Source organism: Monodelphis domestica, chromosome 7 (assembly GCF_027887165.1).
Source record: "Monodelphis domestica isolate mMonDom1 chromosome 7, mMonDom1.pri, whole genome shotgun sequence".
Lineage (NCBI taxonomy): Eukaryota > Metazoa > Chordata > Mammalia > Didelphimorphia > Didelphidae > Monodelphis > Monodelphis domestica.
This window is the reverse complement of record NC_077233.1, coordinates 31,998,042-32,012,852: the sequence shown is the minus strand read 5'-3', so window position 1 is coordinate 32,012,852 and position 14,811 is coordinate 31,998,042. Positions and strand designations below refer to the sequence as shown.

The window sequence follows — 14,811 nt, the reverse complement described above, 5'->3', positions numbered from 1 at the left end:
CGTTCTGGAGTCTTTGCTTTTCCAGCCCTGTTGCAGGCTTTTCAAATTCTCTCCTCCACAGACACCAACATTTTCAGATGCATTCATCTTCATCCATAGTTCAAGGCTGGGTGTTGTTCTTTTGCCTGTAGAATTTATGTTCTATAAGATGCAAACATATTCCTTTTAAGGAATGGACTTTATGAAAAGCTAGCTGGTCAGTACTGAAGAAATGACTTTCACTCATAATTGGGTTTATAAATCAATTATAAAATCTACATATATTAATCAAATTATTTTTAATGAAATTGTATCCTTCCTCAGAATTTAGAGAATATTGGAAAGGATATATTTTTGATGATAGCCTCAATGGTACGATTGGAACATCAGATTGTAGGATCACAGGGCTAAAGTTGGAAGGGAGCCTAGAAGTCATGTGGCCCAACCTCCTTATATTGCAGATAAGGAAATTAAAGTCCACTGGGGCTAGAAGTCTCCCTGAGGTTCCAGAAGTTGTAAGTGGCAGCAAGGGAATTTTAAATGAAGGACCCATATCTCTAAATTTGGTGTGTTTTCTAGGGACATTCTATTTTTCAAACAAGTACATTTCCAGTTGGATGTTCTACAGTGCTGGTGAACCTTTTCCAAGTTTGAGTGCCCAAAGGGCAAATTCAAGCTGTCTGTGATCCCTTGCCTTATTGAAGAAAGTTGAAGAGGGAGGAAGTGCTTGCTTTGGATGGCTGGACAGAGGAGTAGGGCATACCAAAAATGTCTTCAGGCTCTGGGAAGAGGGGGAATGGAGTAGCTCCCCATGTGTTGGCACTGCACGTCTGACATGACGATTGTAGGACCTGACAGTTTCTTATAAGTTGGCATCTTTGATCTAGAGCTCAAACCTGATTAATTATGCTATAGAAAAGGAAACTCATTCCCCAACTTATTTTGTCTTCTTTCATCTTTGATGGAATGGTACATTCATGAAAATCTTGGAGCTGTCCAGGAAGGAAAATTCTCTTATGAGCATTTTGAGGAAAATAATTTCTGATCCTGTTTTTATCATATATACAATCTTGAAATATGTTATAAAAAATCTTCTAGTTAAGGGCTTTTGTCATTCACTATTACCGGATGATAAGTGATTTCTAAATCAAGACAATATGACTGGTCTTAGTGGAATGAGACATGTTGGCTTCCTTTTGTTAATGGAGAGAGTGTTTCAGTCTAAAAAAGCTTTCAGAGGGTCTCCTTAGCAAAGAATGACCTTGGCTTGCTTTTTCAAATAAGAGATTGACATTTCTAGTATCAGGCAAAGGTACACAGCTCACTGGTAGCTGTTAAGACATTAAACCCTGAAATAGGACCATCCTGAATCCCAGCCCCTTTTTTGTGTTCTTGTTGAAATTGAGGTGAGGAAATTTTTTTCCACTTAATGATACAATTTATGATTTTAGACTTGATAAGGTTTTGGGACGGTGAGAAAGAAGATGGGAGAAGGAATTCCCAATTTAAATGTTTCTTTTTCTTCCTAGCTTGTAAATGCACTGAAAACTGTGTCTGCCTTTGAGGTCCAAATAGTAGATTACAAATACAAGTAAGTACAGAGCCATCCCTGGTGCCTATGCTGACTTTTTCTTAAATCTCATTAATGGGGAGCCAAAGCTTTTTAGACTGATATCTCCTGGCCCATTTTAGACAGAAAACCATTGATTTTTCAAGTGTTCATGGAAAACAGATTTGAATTGGGATTTTAAATCCATCTTATTCACAGTCTAAAGAACTTCAGTCTTAGTTCCTGCCTATCACACACACGTTAGTGGATACCACTAGAATGGGGTTTTACCATTCTGAGGCTAGAAATATGTGGGTGCTGCTTTAACAATAATTTAAAAAAATCCAGGTATTTATTATGCACTTACTGTGTGCCAGACACTGAAGACACAAAAGACAAAATGGAAAATAGGTCCCTGTCCTCAAAGAGTGAACATTCAACTTGGGATCAGGTACCAGACGAGGTCCTTACTTATTGTGAGTGAGACATTACTCATCAAAGGAAAAAATAGTAAGGATGTACATATTTGGCACTGAGGATACAAAAACAAAAATGAAATGATCCCTGCCCTCGAGGGGACAACTAAGCGGTGTGGTGGATAGAATATTGGATCTGGGGTCCGGAAGATGTAGGTTCCTATCCTGTCACTGACATGTATTGGCTGTGAGAACCTGAGCTAGTCACTTGATGCCTTAGTGCTCCAGGAGACTCTCTAAGACTTTGGGGATTCTTTTCCTGTAGGAGTTGGCCTAGAGGGATGTGGAGGTCCCTTCCTACTCTTCAATTCTATGATTTAAAAAACATTTTATTTTTTAAATTAAAAATTTTTTCCCCATGGTTCCATGATTCATATTTTCTCCCTCCACTCATCCCTACCCACCTCCTGGAGTTGACAAGCATTCCAATAGATTGTACCAATTCTATGATTTTTGTGACTGAGTTGTGGAGCAGGCATCATGTTGCATTAATTTTCCATATTGGGAGTTCCTCATACCAGTAAACTCATGAATTGGGCTTAAACTTAAAACCAGACTTGAAGGTAGCTACACTATCCCCTACCCCACTTCAGAGACTCTTTCCTAAGCTAAAGTAGAGGGACCTTTTAGGTAATGATTGCTCTATGACAGTGATGGTGAACCTTTTAAAGATGGAGTATCAGGCCCTGCCCTCAATCCAACCCCCAGACTGACAGTCCCTGCTCCCCCCACATGCTCAGTAACTCCCCCCCCCCACCTTTGCCCCACACAGGCGAGGGAGAAAGCACTCTCATTGGGCTGCTGGATGGAGGGGTGGTAAAGTGAGGAATGTCCTCAGTGAGTGCAGAGTAGAAGGGAAGTGGCCCAAGTGCTCTGCTTTTTTTCAGCTCTGCTGCCTGTGAGCTGGTCACCTTACCTCCTGTGCTTTCCCATTGGGTTGCTGGGCAGGGGGTAGGGGGGAGCAGGTGACATAAAAAATGTCATTAGCCACAATGGAGAGGGGGAGAGGCGCAGTTCCACTCGAGTCCCTCTGCCTTTTTATAATGAGCTTGGGGAGGGGTGTGGGGAGGAAGGATGGCCGAGTGCTCATAGAGAGTGCTCTGCATGCCATCTTTGGCACCCGTGCCATAGGTTCGCCATTACTGCTCTAGGACCTATCCTAGGATGGTGGCATGGAAATAGAAGGAATAGGGCAGATTTAAGAGAGATTTTGGTGGTGGAAATGGCACTACTTGGCAGCTCATTGAGAGTTAGCAGGGAGGAGAAGTCGAGGAGAATGACTCTTTATTCTATGATATGGGCTTATTATGTTTTATTAAATTTGAAAGTTTCTCATATTCAAGATCTAACTGAAATCTTCCTTTCCCCCTCCCTACATTTTTCTTGTATTGTTCCTCCTATTTGCAGGGAGATGGGGTTTTTGGAACAATTGAGAATCACGCACAACACAGACATTTTTATCGGCATGCATGGAGCTGGTCTGACCCACTTGCTTTTTCTCCCAGACTGGGCTGTGATCTTTGAACTGTAAGTTGGAGGGAGGGACAGACTACTCGGTTGGATCCAGTCTTCGTTTCTTACATGGGGTCTGAGTGTTGTTACGTATTGTCATCCCACGGAGATGTGTCAGGTCACTAATGAATGCCTTTTACCTAGATGAGTTGAGAAACTCAATGGTGGCCCATGGAGAACACTTTTTTCTAAGCTCACCCAGTGAGTCAATAGTGAGGAAGATGAAGGCTTCAGGGCTTTTTATAACACTGTTGCCTTTTGCTTAATGTTATTCTTATAGTTTCTCCCCCTTGGTTTCACAGAGGCATCCTGATATAGAGGATAGAATGTTGAACCTAGGGGCAGCTAGGTGGCTCAGTGGATAGAATGCCAGTCTTGGAGTTGGGAGGGAGGCCATGAGTTCATATATGCCTCAGGCACTTCCTAGTTTTGTGACCCTGGGCAAGTCACTTAACCTCAGTTTCCTAGCCCTTAACATTCTGCCTTGGAACCAATACTCAGCATTGATTCCAAGACAGAAAGTAAGGGCTTTAAACAAATCCCCAAACAATATTGAACTAGAATCAGGAAACCTTGCACTCAGATCCCACTTCTGACACTTATTAGCTGGAGGATCCTAGAAGAGCCATTTCCATGTGTCTCAGTTTTCAAATCTATAAAATGAGGGGATTTCCTAGGTCTGGGATTATATTAGGAATTTTTTTTTGGAATAATTACAGTCAGCAGTTGGGAGGCAAATTATTAAAGGGAAAAATACTATGGATTGTCAGCGGTTAGATTCTAGTACAAGTTATTCTATCTGTTCCTTGAATCTTACACTTGAGTTAGATTAGCTATGTCATTATTATTGGGTCTTCGGATCAGAATTCTAGAGCTGGAATAGACCCCAGAAAAGACTTTTAGTCCAACTCTCTCATTTTTCAAAGGAGTGACCTGAGACCCATGGAGTTTGTGCCCCATCCAAGGTGCAGTAATTACACCTTCCAACCATTTGTAGAGCTATTGACATCTTGGTGAAGTGTCTAGATAATTCAAGCAGATTGATTATCGGGATCACAATTATCTGGCTCATTGCCTCTGCTCTTTATTTCTCTGCTAGGGCTTGATAATGATCACAATAACTGGTATATGTAGAGTTCTTTCAGACTTACAAAGTACTTTTTACAAATATGATTTCATTTAAACTTAAAAACAGCCCCATGAGGTAGGTAGTAAAGGAATTATTCTCCATTTACAGGTGAGGAAGCTGAGACTGAGAGAGTTCGACAGACATGCCCAAGGTCACAAAGCTAAATTAGTGTTGGAAGCAGGATCTGAACCCAAGTCTTCCTAACCCCAAGGGCAACTAGTGTAAAGATTAAAATGAATGATTGGACGATGATTATATGAAATTATGTGGTCTCCAGTATTTCTTATATCTTGAGTCAGAAACTTATTTACAAATATTTACAAATAGAGAGGAAACAATAAAGAAGAGAAATGTAAGGGGAATAGAGAAGTTATCTATCCTGTCAACCTAAATGTTTTGCTCTGGGTCTGCTTAATCCAGGCAGAGATTAATTAGCTCTCAACCAGGAAGGCTGGTAGTGAGTAACAATGCCGCCTCCTCCAAGATGGAAGCTAGTTTCTCCAGAAGATAGGAAAGGGTCAGTCTTTCACTCACCCAACAAAGTAATCCAAGAGTCAGAGTCCAAATAGAAGCCGAGCTCCAAGCCACAGTCTCCAATTAAGCTCCCTAAAAGACTATCCAAGAATCTCTTTAGACTATCTTCTCCAAGACAATCTCCCCTGAAGGAGTTTGGGGTTTGCTTTTATGGTGTCTTTTTGTCCCTTCCCCTATTCACAGGAGCCAATTACAGTTTCCAAATTGTTTAGCACTGCCCAGGGGGAAGTGTCTGTGGGATCAACTTATTACCTTCTGGAGATTAAGTTCTCCTCAAAAAGATTCACAGATTCCCATCTGCTAAGGGTGTGAAATTCTCTAAGTATCTTGCTAGCTTTTCACCTAGCACTAAGTAGGGTGTTTAATCTTTAGTTGATTCAATTTAAAAGTAGAAAAAGGGGAGTTAATCCTGTCTTCAGTCTAGTGAGGTACTAAGTAGGGGTACTTAAATTAGTGTTAACTCAGGATAGACAGTAAAGTATTTTCTTTCACACTAGGTAGCATTGTAAAAAGAGCACTTTACTCACCCGGAATGAGGAAGACTCATCTTTATGAGTTCAAATGTGGCCTCAGATACTTATTAACTGGGCAAGTCACTTAACTCTGCCTCAATTACCTCATCTGTAAAATGATTTGGAGGAGGAAATGGCAAACCACTCTGATATCTTTGCCAAGAAAACTCCAAATAGGATCATGAAGAATTGGACATGACTGAAATGACTGTCATTTGCTACCCCCAAGTCTAGTCTTCTGTCTAGTACTCCAGGACTCATCTCTTAATAAATATGGCTCCAGTAGTTTTTAAAAAGTATCTTTACCTTAAATATAATTCAAACAATCCATTTCTGGTGACCTTTCAAGAATGATTTCCCTTTTCCTTAATGTTATAGATGAAAATATATTTGGGCTCAAAAAGTTATCTTCATCAGGTTGGATTTTAATTTTCTTAGGAATTATTTTTGTGTTATTGGATGATAAAGAAAGATTTTATGGGGACTTAATTGATGAAAATCTTTGTGTCTTCAGGTACAACTGTGAGGATGAACGCTGTTATCTAGACTTAGCCAGACTGAGAGGGATTCATTATGTCACCTGGAAGAAAAAGAGCAAGGTCCTCCCTCAAGATAAGGTAAATCCTGCCCATCTCATATTCCTGTTTTTAATTTTACCAAAATGTTAGGTTCTTCCCCCATCAAAAAGAGAAGGGGAAGGGAATATACATTTATTGATATAATTGTATATCAATATTACATATTCTTATATAAGATATATTCAGAATAATAAAATATATAATATTTTAGATAATATGATTTTATACATTAATGTTATATATCTAATAACAATTTACTAAAGTGCCAGGCACTGTGCTAAGAGCTTTACAAATATTATCTCATTTGAGCTTCAAAATAATCCTGGGAGATAGATACTATAATTAGCCCCATTTTTACAATTAAGGAAACTGAGGCAGACAGCTGTCAAGTGACATGCCCAGGGTCACACAGCTGGTAGGTAATTTCCTGACTCCAAACCCATTGAACCACCTAGATGCTTCAATCATAACTTCTTTTTCTCTTCTGCTAAAAGTTTTCTTGCCACAGCCCTCCGAGGTGGGTAGGAAAAGTCATGTTCATGCATGAAAAGCCTTATGTACTTTATTACGATATACTTTAATTAAGTTTATTTATTAAATTAAATACTCATGTACTTTAGCCCAAATAAAATTTCCTCTTCTTTTTGGTGACATATTTTGTCTTAAAGGCTAAAGGGGAAAGAGCTAAAACAAGGAAGTCTTACTAGTTTCATAGTTCAGCAGAAAGGGAAGCTCTTAGAGGTCAGGGCAAACGAAATACTTGGCATTTACTTATCTTGGTTCTGGTATCCCTATTGTATTTCCATTGAAGAGAATGTAAACTTCTTGAGGGTGGAGACTATTATTGTATTTATTTAACTGTATTTGAGCTATTTTTCCCCCCTGGTTCAACACCCTCTTCCCTTCCCCCCTCAGGGCAGGCTCCCAAAGGTTAGGCAAAATTTTGTTTCTGTGTATCTGGATGGAGGAAAGTGTGTACTAACTCCCCAACTCTCTACCTCTCTGCTTTCTCTCTTCCTGGGCACTAACCCTATTGGTACCTACTCTGGTAGGTTGGAATGGTGCCCCAGAACGGGGTAGTCATCTGCGCTCTCAGAGTTTTAGAGGTTATTCTATTGTGGGAGAAAGATATATTAAAATTGTAACTCCTGAGCCCCTACTGGTGTGTTTCCCATTTAAAAACTAGTCACAATTGTATCATTAAATTTTAAAAAAGAATTTTTATCGATATTTTATGTTTTCATATATCTTAAGTTTCCCTTTGTTACCTCCCTCTCACTCCCACAGGACTATTCCATATGACAAAAGAATTACCCCATTAGGACTTAAGTATCTTGAGAGCTAGGTCTAGAGATGCAAGGTCCTGGATCTGGCCTCAAACACTTCCTAGCTGTGTAACCCTGGACTAGTCACTTAACTCTCTCACTGCTTAGCCCATACCACTCTCCTGCCTTGGAACCAATACACAGTATTGATTCTGATGGAAAATAAGGGTTTAAAAAAAAGGACTTAAACGTGAAACATTACTAAATAAGAAGGAAAAAGTAATAGATAATAATTAATAATTAATAAATAAGTAAATAACAAACACATAAATAATAAATAAGAAGGCAAAAGTAATAGATAACGAATACATAATAAGTAAACAATAAACAAACAAATAATAAACAAGAAGTCAAAAGTAATAGATAATAAGTAAATAATAAACAAGTAAATAAACACATGAATAAATAATAAATAAGAAGGCAAAAGTAATAGATAATAACAAATAAATGATAAACAAGTAAACAATAAACAAACATATAAATAATAAATAAGAATGCAAAAGTAATAGATAATAAATAATAAGTAAACAAACACAGTAATAGATAATAATAAGTAAATAATAAACAAACACATAGATAATAAATAAGAAGGCAAAAGTAATAGATAATAACAAATAAATAAACAATAAACAATAAACAAATACAAATACAAATAAATAATAAACAAGAAGGCAAAAGTAATAGATAATAACAAATAAATGATAAATAAGTAAACAATAAACAAACAAATAATAAGAAGGCAAAATTAATAGATAATAAATAAATAATAAATAAGTAAACAATAAACAAACACAAATAATAAATAAGGCAAAAGTAATAGATAAGTAAATAATAAACAAACACATAAATAATAAATAAGAAGGGAGAAGTAATGGATAATAACAAATAAATAATAAATAATTACCAATAAACAAACAAATAATAAACAAGAAGGCAAAAGTAATAGATAATAAAAATAAATGACAAATAAGTAAACAATAAACAAACACATAAATAAATAAAATAAACAATAAATAAGAGGACAAAAGAATAACCACAAGTAACATTTACTCAGTGGAGGGATAATGAAACTAAGAGTCCACTTGTCACCCTGGGCCACCATTCTTCCACAGTGTCCCTGAGGAAAAAAAGTAAGCACCAATTCTGAGGAACCTAGCACTGAGACATATGAGGAGGGAGTTCCATGTTTTCTAGATGGCAGCTCTTGTTATCTGTGATCTCTTTAGGGGATAGACTGTGCCATACCACGCATGGCTGAGACCATTCCTGTTCTGAGCCTTTCTTTCTTCCTGGATGAAATGGGACTCATTGACTCCTCGTTCAAGAGTTCCTGTGCTCTGTCACCTGCTGCCTTGACTTCTTTTCTCCTCATCTTCTCTGCTCTTCTCAGCTTCTCTGGCTGCTGAGTCCTGAGTAGACTTCTGATTTCTAACCTCATTCGGACTCTCTTCACGAATAGCGAGTGATCCTTCTCTCACTTAGCTCCAGAAATTCAAATTCCACCAGATGACACCCAAGCTATTATATAATAGGCTCAGAGTCCCGGAACAGATCTTTGAGCCAGAATTTTCCAGCAATAAACATCAGAGTCCCAAAAAGTTAGGTTCAAAATAGCTGACGGGAAATGAATGCGCTGGGGCCAACTTCACAGCCAATCAGCGCTTTTGTCTTTGAAGAGTCCTGTTTTCATCCCGTTTTCTCAGAACTCTGTATCTCCCCTCAGTAACACCCCCTCCCCATTTTTCCCTGAAGTGCTGCTTTTCCTCTCTGGCTATTTCAGCACAGACTGTATTTCTCTGTGCTTCACACAAAATGTCCTTTTCCCCCATTTTGCTCCTTTTCAGCCAATCAAATGTCCACTTCAGAAAGGAGCAGTGCCTATCCTTGGACTTTGTCTCCCTAAAACTTAGTCTTCTCCTTCACCTAGCCTTGATAAATGTGTGTGAGTTATGTAATTAGAATCAAGCCTGGCCCGGAATAGGGGAAATGAGGATTTACCTCTTTCCCTTCTTTGCAGAAGTAGGGCACTATGGGTATATGGAGCATTGTATGAAAACAGTCAGACTTGGTTGGCGTTTAGGTTAGCTTTTCTAAATTGCTTTCTTTTTAACCTTAACCCTAAAATAGAATGTGAACTATACTTTAAATGACAAAAAAGAAAACTTTAGTCAGAAAATAGCAATATTTTACTTAAATTTTCTCTCCACAAAGAAACAAAACATGGTTATTTTAAAAGTAATTTGGGCTCCCTTGTATCCTACTCTTTGAGTAGTATAAGGATGATATTCGAAATTAGGTCTTGTTATATTAGTTTAGAGATAAGAAGTAGAGAAGCTGGCTTGATAAGGAATTGGAGTTTCAAACAGAGCTGAGAAAGAGTGTATGTAACTGCTGTATTAATTTTACAGTTGGCCATTTATTTTTATAGTAGGGGAGGGAGGAAAGCTTTATTGGACAAGGAAGATAATATAAAAACAAAGATATCAATAATATAAAAACAGCCCCTTGCCTTCTGTTTTAGAATTGATATTAAGTATTGGTTCCAAGGAAGAAGAAAGATAAAGGCTGGGCAGTGGAGTTAAGTGACTTGCCCAGAATCACACAGCTTGGAAGTATCTGAGGTAAAATTTGAACCCAGGATCTCCTGTCTCAGGCCTGGCTTTCAATCTATTAGCTTCCCCTCCCAATTACATTTTAATCTAGTTCAAGCTACCCTTTCATTGGGCTCTGGCAATGGATTTGATATCTTTGTCTTAGAGAATTGACTAAAACATGTGCTGGAACTAGATTCACATGTAATTGGAAAATATTTAATAAGATCAATAAAAATAGAGCACATCATTGATGATATTAATTTTGGCTTTTCTAAGCCAATATGTGAGCTGCATGGATCATTTCTATTTGAGTTTGCTTAGAGCACTGGAATGTTAAGTGACTATCTCAGGGTCACAAATGTATTAGAGATTCTTTATTCATAATGCCAAGTATAGGGGCAGCTGGATGGCTCAGTGGGTAGAAAGTCAGGTCTAAAGGTCCTGGATTCAAATGTGATTTCAGATACTTCCCAGCTATATGTCCCTGGACAAGTCACTTAACCTCCATTGCCTAGCCCTTATTGCTCTTCTGTCTTAGAACCACTACATAATATTAATTCTAAGATGGAAGGTGAGGGTTTAAACATATATATATATATATATATATATATATATATATATATATGAATAAATATATATTTACATGTATATAAAAATATATATTCTTCTATGTATATATTTGTAAATGAAGCCAATAAATAACCAAACAAATGTTTGTTGGATTGAAGTTTATCTCCATGACAGGTAATCGTCTTTCTGGAACTGCTACTTAGAAAGCCATAAATTACATCGATCAACGAATGAAAATTGCCAGTGACAGAACTGCATAGCTTCTTTCCTACAGGGGAAGCAAAGGTCCAGGGAACATGAGTTGTTGACAGATGTTTTCTGTTTCTGCAGGGTCACCATCCAACTCTAGGAGAGCACCCCAAATTTACAAACTACTCTTTCGATGTAGAAGAATTTATGTCTATCGTCCTTCTGGCTGCAGATCACGTATCTCAACATCCAAAGTGGCCATTTAAGAAAAAGCATGATGAGCTCTGAAAAAGAAGTGTTCATTTCCACCCCCCCCATCAATTTCACTATAGTGAAATGGAAACTAACAGGGTCTCCATAATCGAGCACCAAGCTCATGATGACTTATCTACAATTTTTCTAAACCAAAAAGTGCCATATTTATACCAAAATGCACATCTAGGATGTCGAAGTAGTTGGAGTATGGTCTTTCTTGACCATTCTTTGCAATTTCTTTGTTTGTTACTATTTATCAACACTGTTTAAGACTTTTTGCACTGATCATTTGAATTTTCCCATTTTTCTGACTGTTTTAAGGCTCATGGGAATTGTCCATTTTTGGGGCTAGTGGTAATGCAAGTTTCATGGATGAGTTACTGAGCATTCTGGCCTAAGAATCTTTAAAGATCTTTTGGGGTCATTATTTTCAGGTTTATGATATGACAGTGATTGTAATTTTAATCATCACTTTAGCTTATTTCTGACATATTTGGATTTATAGGACCATAAAGCTAGAGCCTAAAGGAATCTTAGAGGTTGTAGGATTAGAGGAGCATAAATTCTGAGCTGGAAGGAAACTTTAAGTCTAACCCATGAGAGCTAGGACACTTTGAGAGAAGAAATACAGGAGAAAAGGACACTTGGAGTCGAACTTTCATCTAAGAATGAGAATTAATTCATGAGAGAGGCTAATTCAATTTACGAAAGAGGAAATGAAGACCCAGTGAGGCTACACGAATTGCTCAGGATAAACAACTAATAAAGGTCTAGGGAAAAATTTGAACCCAGTGCTTAATGAATCCAAGTCCAAAACTCTAGCCACCACACCTTTAACAAAGAACTTGCTCTTATTCTCATGTGTTAACCGTAACACATTTGGGGATGTGAAATAAAATAGGATTTAATGTATAATAAGCCGGTGGTCCCTTCAGTTATAGTCTGATTTTTCCATCCCCCAGTGGAGTCAAGTCTCCTAAGATTAAATGGCATCTTCTACAATTGTGATATGATATAAACAACTGATAGCAGTCAACTTTTAATGTGAACTGTGCTTTGTATGGCAATTTAATTTTTTTCTGGCTAAGTAGCAGTATTTTTGTTAGTTTTTCCTTTCAGTGAGGAACCCCATTGCCCCTTCTGATTTGCAAAGTATTTCTTTTTAAAATGGTTTAAGTTCTCTCATTGGAGTTGATAAGCCCCGATTTCTGTAGCTTACCACCCCAATGGAAAGATCCAAGGTTTATGTCTTCATGTATTTTTGTTCACCCCGATCGTCAATGTGAAGAGTATATATTTTTTATAAATGAAAGAGGAAACAGTTTATTAGGCTAGAAAGATGCCATTATGAAAACAGAAAAGATCTTACTGAACTATATCTATACATGGAAAAAGTATTACGATCGACTTTGCTCTTTGTGCCCTTCGAGGACGCTTGCTTTCTGGCATTAGAATTCATTCTGCTGCAAAATGAGAAGTTTACAACTATATAAACACTTGCAGGGTTTAATTTTAGAGCCTCTTGATTGCCTTTTGTTCAATAACTGTAAGTGATTTCCTAGAGGTTAGGCCTATTTATTATATTGCCTGGGAAAGTCCAGATGAATGACTGTATAGCACTGACCAATTCACAGGTGGGTTTGGGGCCCTAGAAAAATCACATCCTCAAGAAACTCAGCCTATTGCTGCAGACTCTCCAGTTGTGCTTGTTGCTGCTTTTCTATGTGCAGAATACCGAGTAATTATCAGGAAAACATGCTTTACTCAAGAGGGAAAAGAACAAAAAACAAAGTCGCACTTTGGGGCTGGATCAACATTTCTGAGTGCAGTATTTCTGTATTTGTGTTATTACCTCATTTTACAGAAGTGTCTAGGACAGTGCTGTTTTGCAAAGTAGCACAGAATTCAGAATATTTAGCTTTTTTTTAGAGGAAAGCTATATTTATTATAATTTGCACATATTTTAGAAAGAGGGGTAAAATTTATAGAAACAGAATGCATCAGATAATTATGTTATTAACTTATCAGGCTTAAAAAAAGCAACTGAAGGAGCTGTTGTATCATTTGAATTTTTTTCAATTTTAACATGCGAAGCTTGCTACTTTTATTGATCCAAAATGTTGAGATTAACCTGTAAAAAGCCTGTGATGTCTTTTGCCATTTTGGGAGGAGGGACATGCCTTTGAAATAAATATTTTTTGGTATCTTATTTTGAATGCCTGATTTATTTATTTTGTAATTATTTCTCTGGTTGGATATTATGAGCTCATTTCCTTGAGAGTCTTGTTTAACTGGTTTATCCCACATAAACATTTCCTTGCTCAAGAGACCATGGCATGAACACTTAGCAGAGGAAAATAAGACTTTCTCATTGTTGTTGTGAAGTTAGAAGAATACATGAAATCTGGGTCCATTTTCTTTTCTATTATTGTTCCAATGGGATATTATTGTTGGGATATTGGAAAGATGGAATAATTCCCTCTTATATCACATCTTTTGTATTTAGCTTTCCTAAGGGTTGAATTCTGACTACAGTTGAATTCTGATTTTTACCTTCAGCTGCTTGTAGCTCTCCTCTCCTCTCCTCTCCTCTCCTCTCCTCTCCTCTCCTCTCCTCTCCTCTCCTCTCCTCTCCTCTCCTCTCCTCTCCTCTCCTCTCCTCTCCCCTCCCCTCCCCTCCCCTCCCCTCCCCTCCCCTCCCCTCCCCTCCCCTCCCCTCCCCTCCCCTCTCCTCTCCTCTCCTCTCCTCTCCTCTCCTCTCCTCTCCTCTCCTCTCCTCTCCTCTCCTCTCCTCTCCTCTCCTCTCCTCTCCTCTCCTCTCCTCTCCTCTCCTCTCCTCTCCTCTCCTCTCCTCTCCTCTCCTCCCCTCCCCTCTCCTCTCCTCTCCTCTCCTCTCCTCTCCTCTCCTCTCCTCTCCTCTCCTCTCCTCTCCTCTCCTCTCCTCTCCTCTCCTCTCCTCTCCTCTCCTCTCCTCTCCTCTCTCTCCTCTTTTTTTACTTTTTGTCTTAGAATCAATACGGTGTATTGGTTCCAAGCCAGAAGAGTAGTAAAGGCTAGGCAATAAGGATCAAGTGACGTGCTCAGGGTCAGCTAGGAAGTGTCTGAGGCCAGATTTGAACCTGGGACCTCTTATCTCTATACTTGGCTCTCAATCCACCCAGTGACCTACTTGCCCCTGCCCCAGATGGTTTTCTAAGACTGATGGGTAAAATGATTTCTGTATCTGAAACTCCCAGAGATACAACAAGAAAATCACAAGTCTGGCCCCTATCCACTATCCCTTGTTACTGATTAAAAGAAAGAATAAAGTTTCTATGTGTTAGAGGCAGCTTGGCATGGTAGATGGTAGGCTGGCTTTAGGAAGACCTAGGTTTAGTTCCCACTTCTGACACATAATGGCTCATGTCACTTAACTTTCCAGTGACCCAGGGAATTTTCTAAGCCTTTAAGTACAGATGAGCTGCTGCAGGTCTGTCCAGGAGGAAGGGTTTTCCATTTCCATCCTGGGAGTCCACTATACTAAGATGGTAACAGGTCCACATGCCTCTCTTGCCTCATAAAACAAAAATAAAATATGATAAAAACATAGAAAATGACAGATAATTTTTT

General features: G+C 38.3%; 1 protein-coding gene across 1 annotated transcript in view; it reads left to right on the top strand.

Moving 5' to 3' along the window:
- Positions 1-13,411, top strand: part of EOGT (EGF domain specific O-linked N-acetylglucosamine transferase) — a 50,260-nt gene extending 36,849 nt beyond the window's left edge. Inside the window, 4 exon segments of the mRNA XM_056804403.1 lie at positions 1,509-1,570; positions 3,412-3,531; positions 6,206-6,308; positions 11,089-13,411. Coding sequence (XP_056660381.1) covers positions 1,509-1,570; positions 3,412-3,531; positions 6,206-6,308; positions 11,089-11,235 — 432 coding nt within the window. The 3' untranslated portion in view covers positions 11,236-13,411.
- The last annotated feature ends 1,400 nt before the right edge of the window (positions 13,412-14,811 follow it).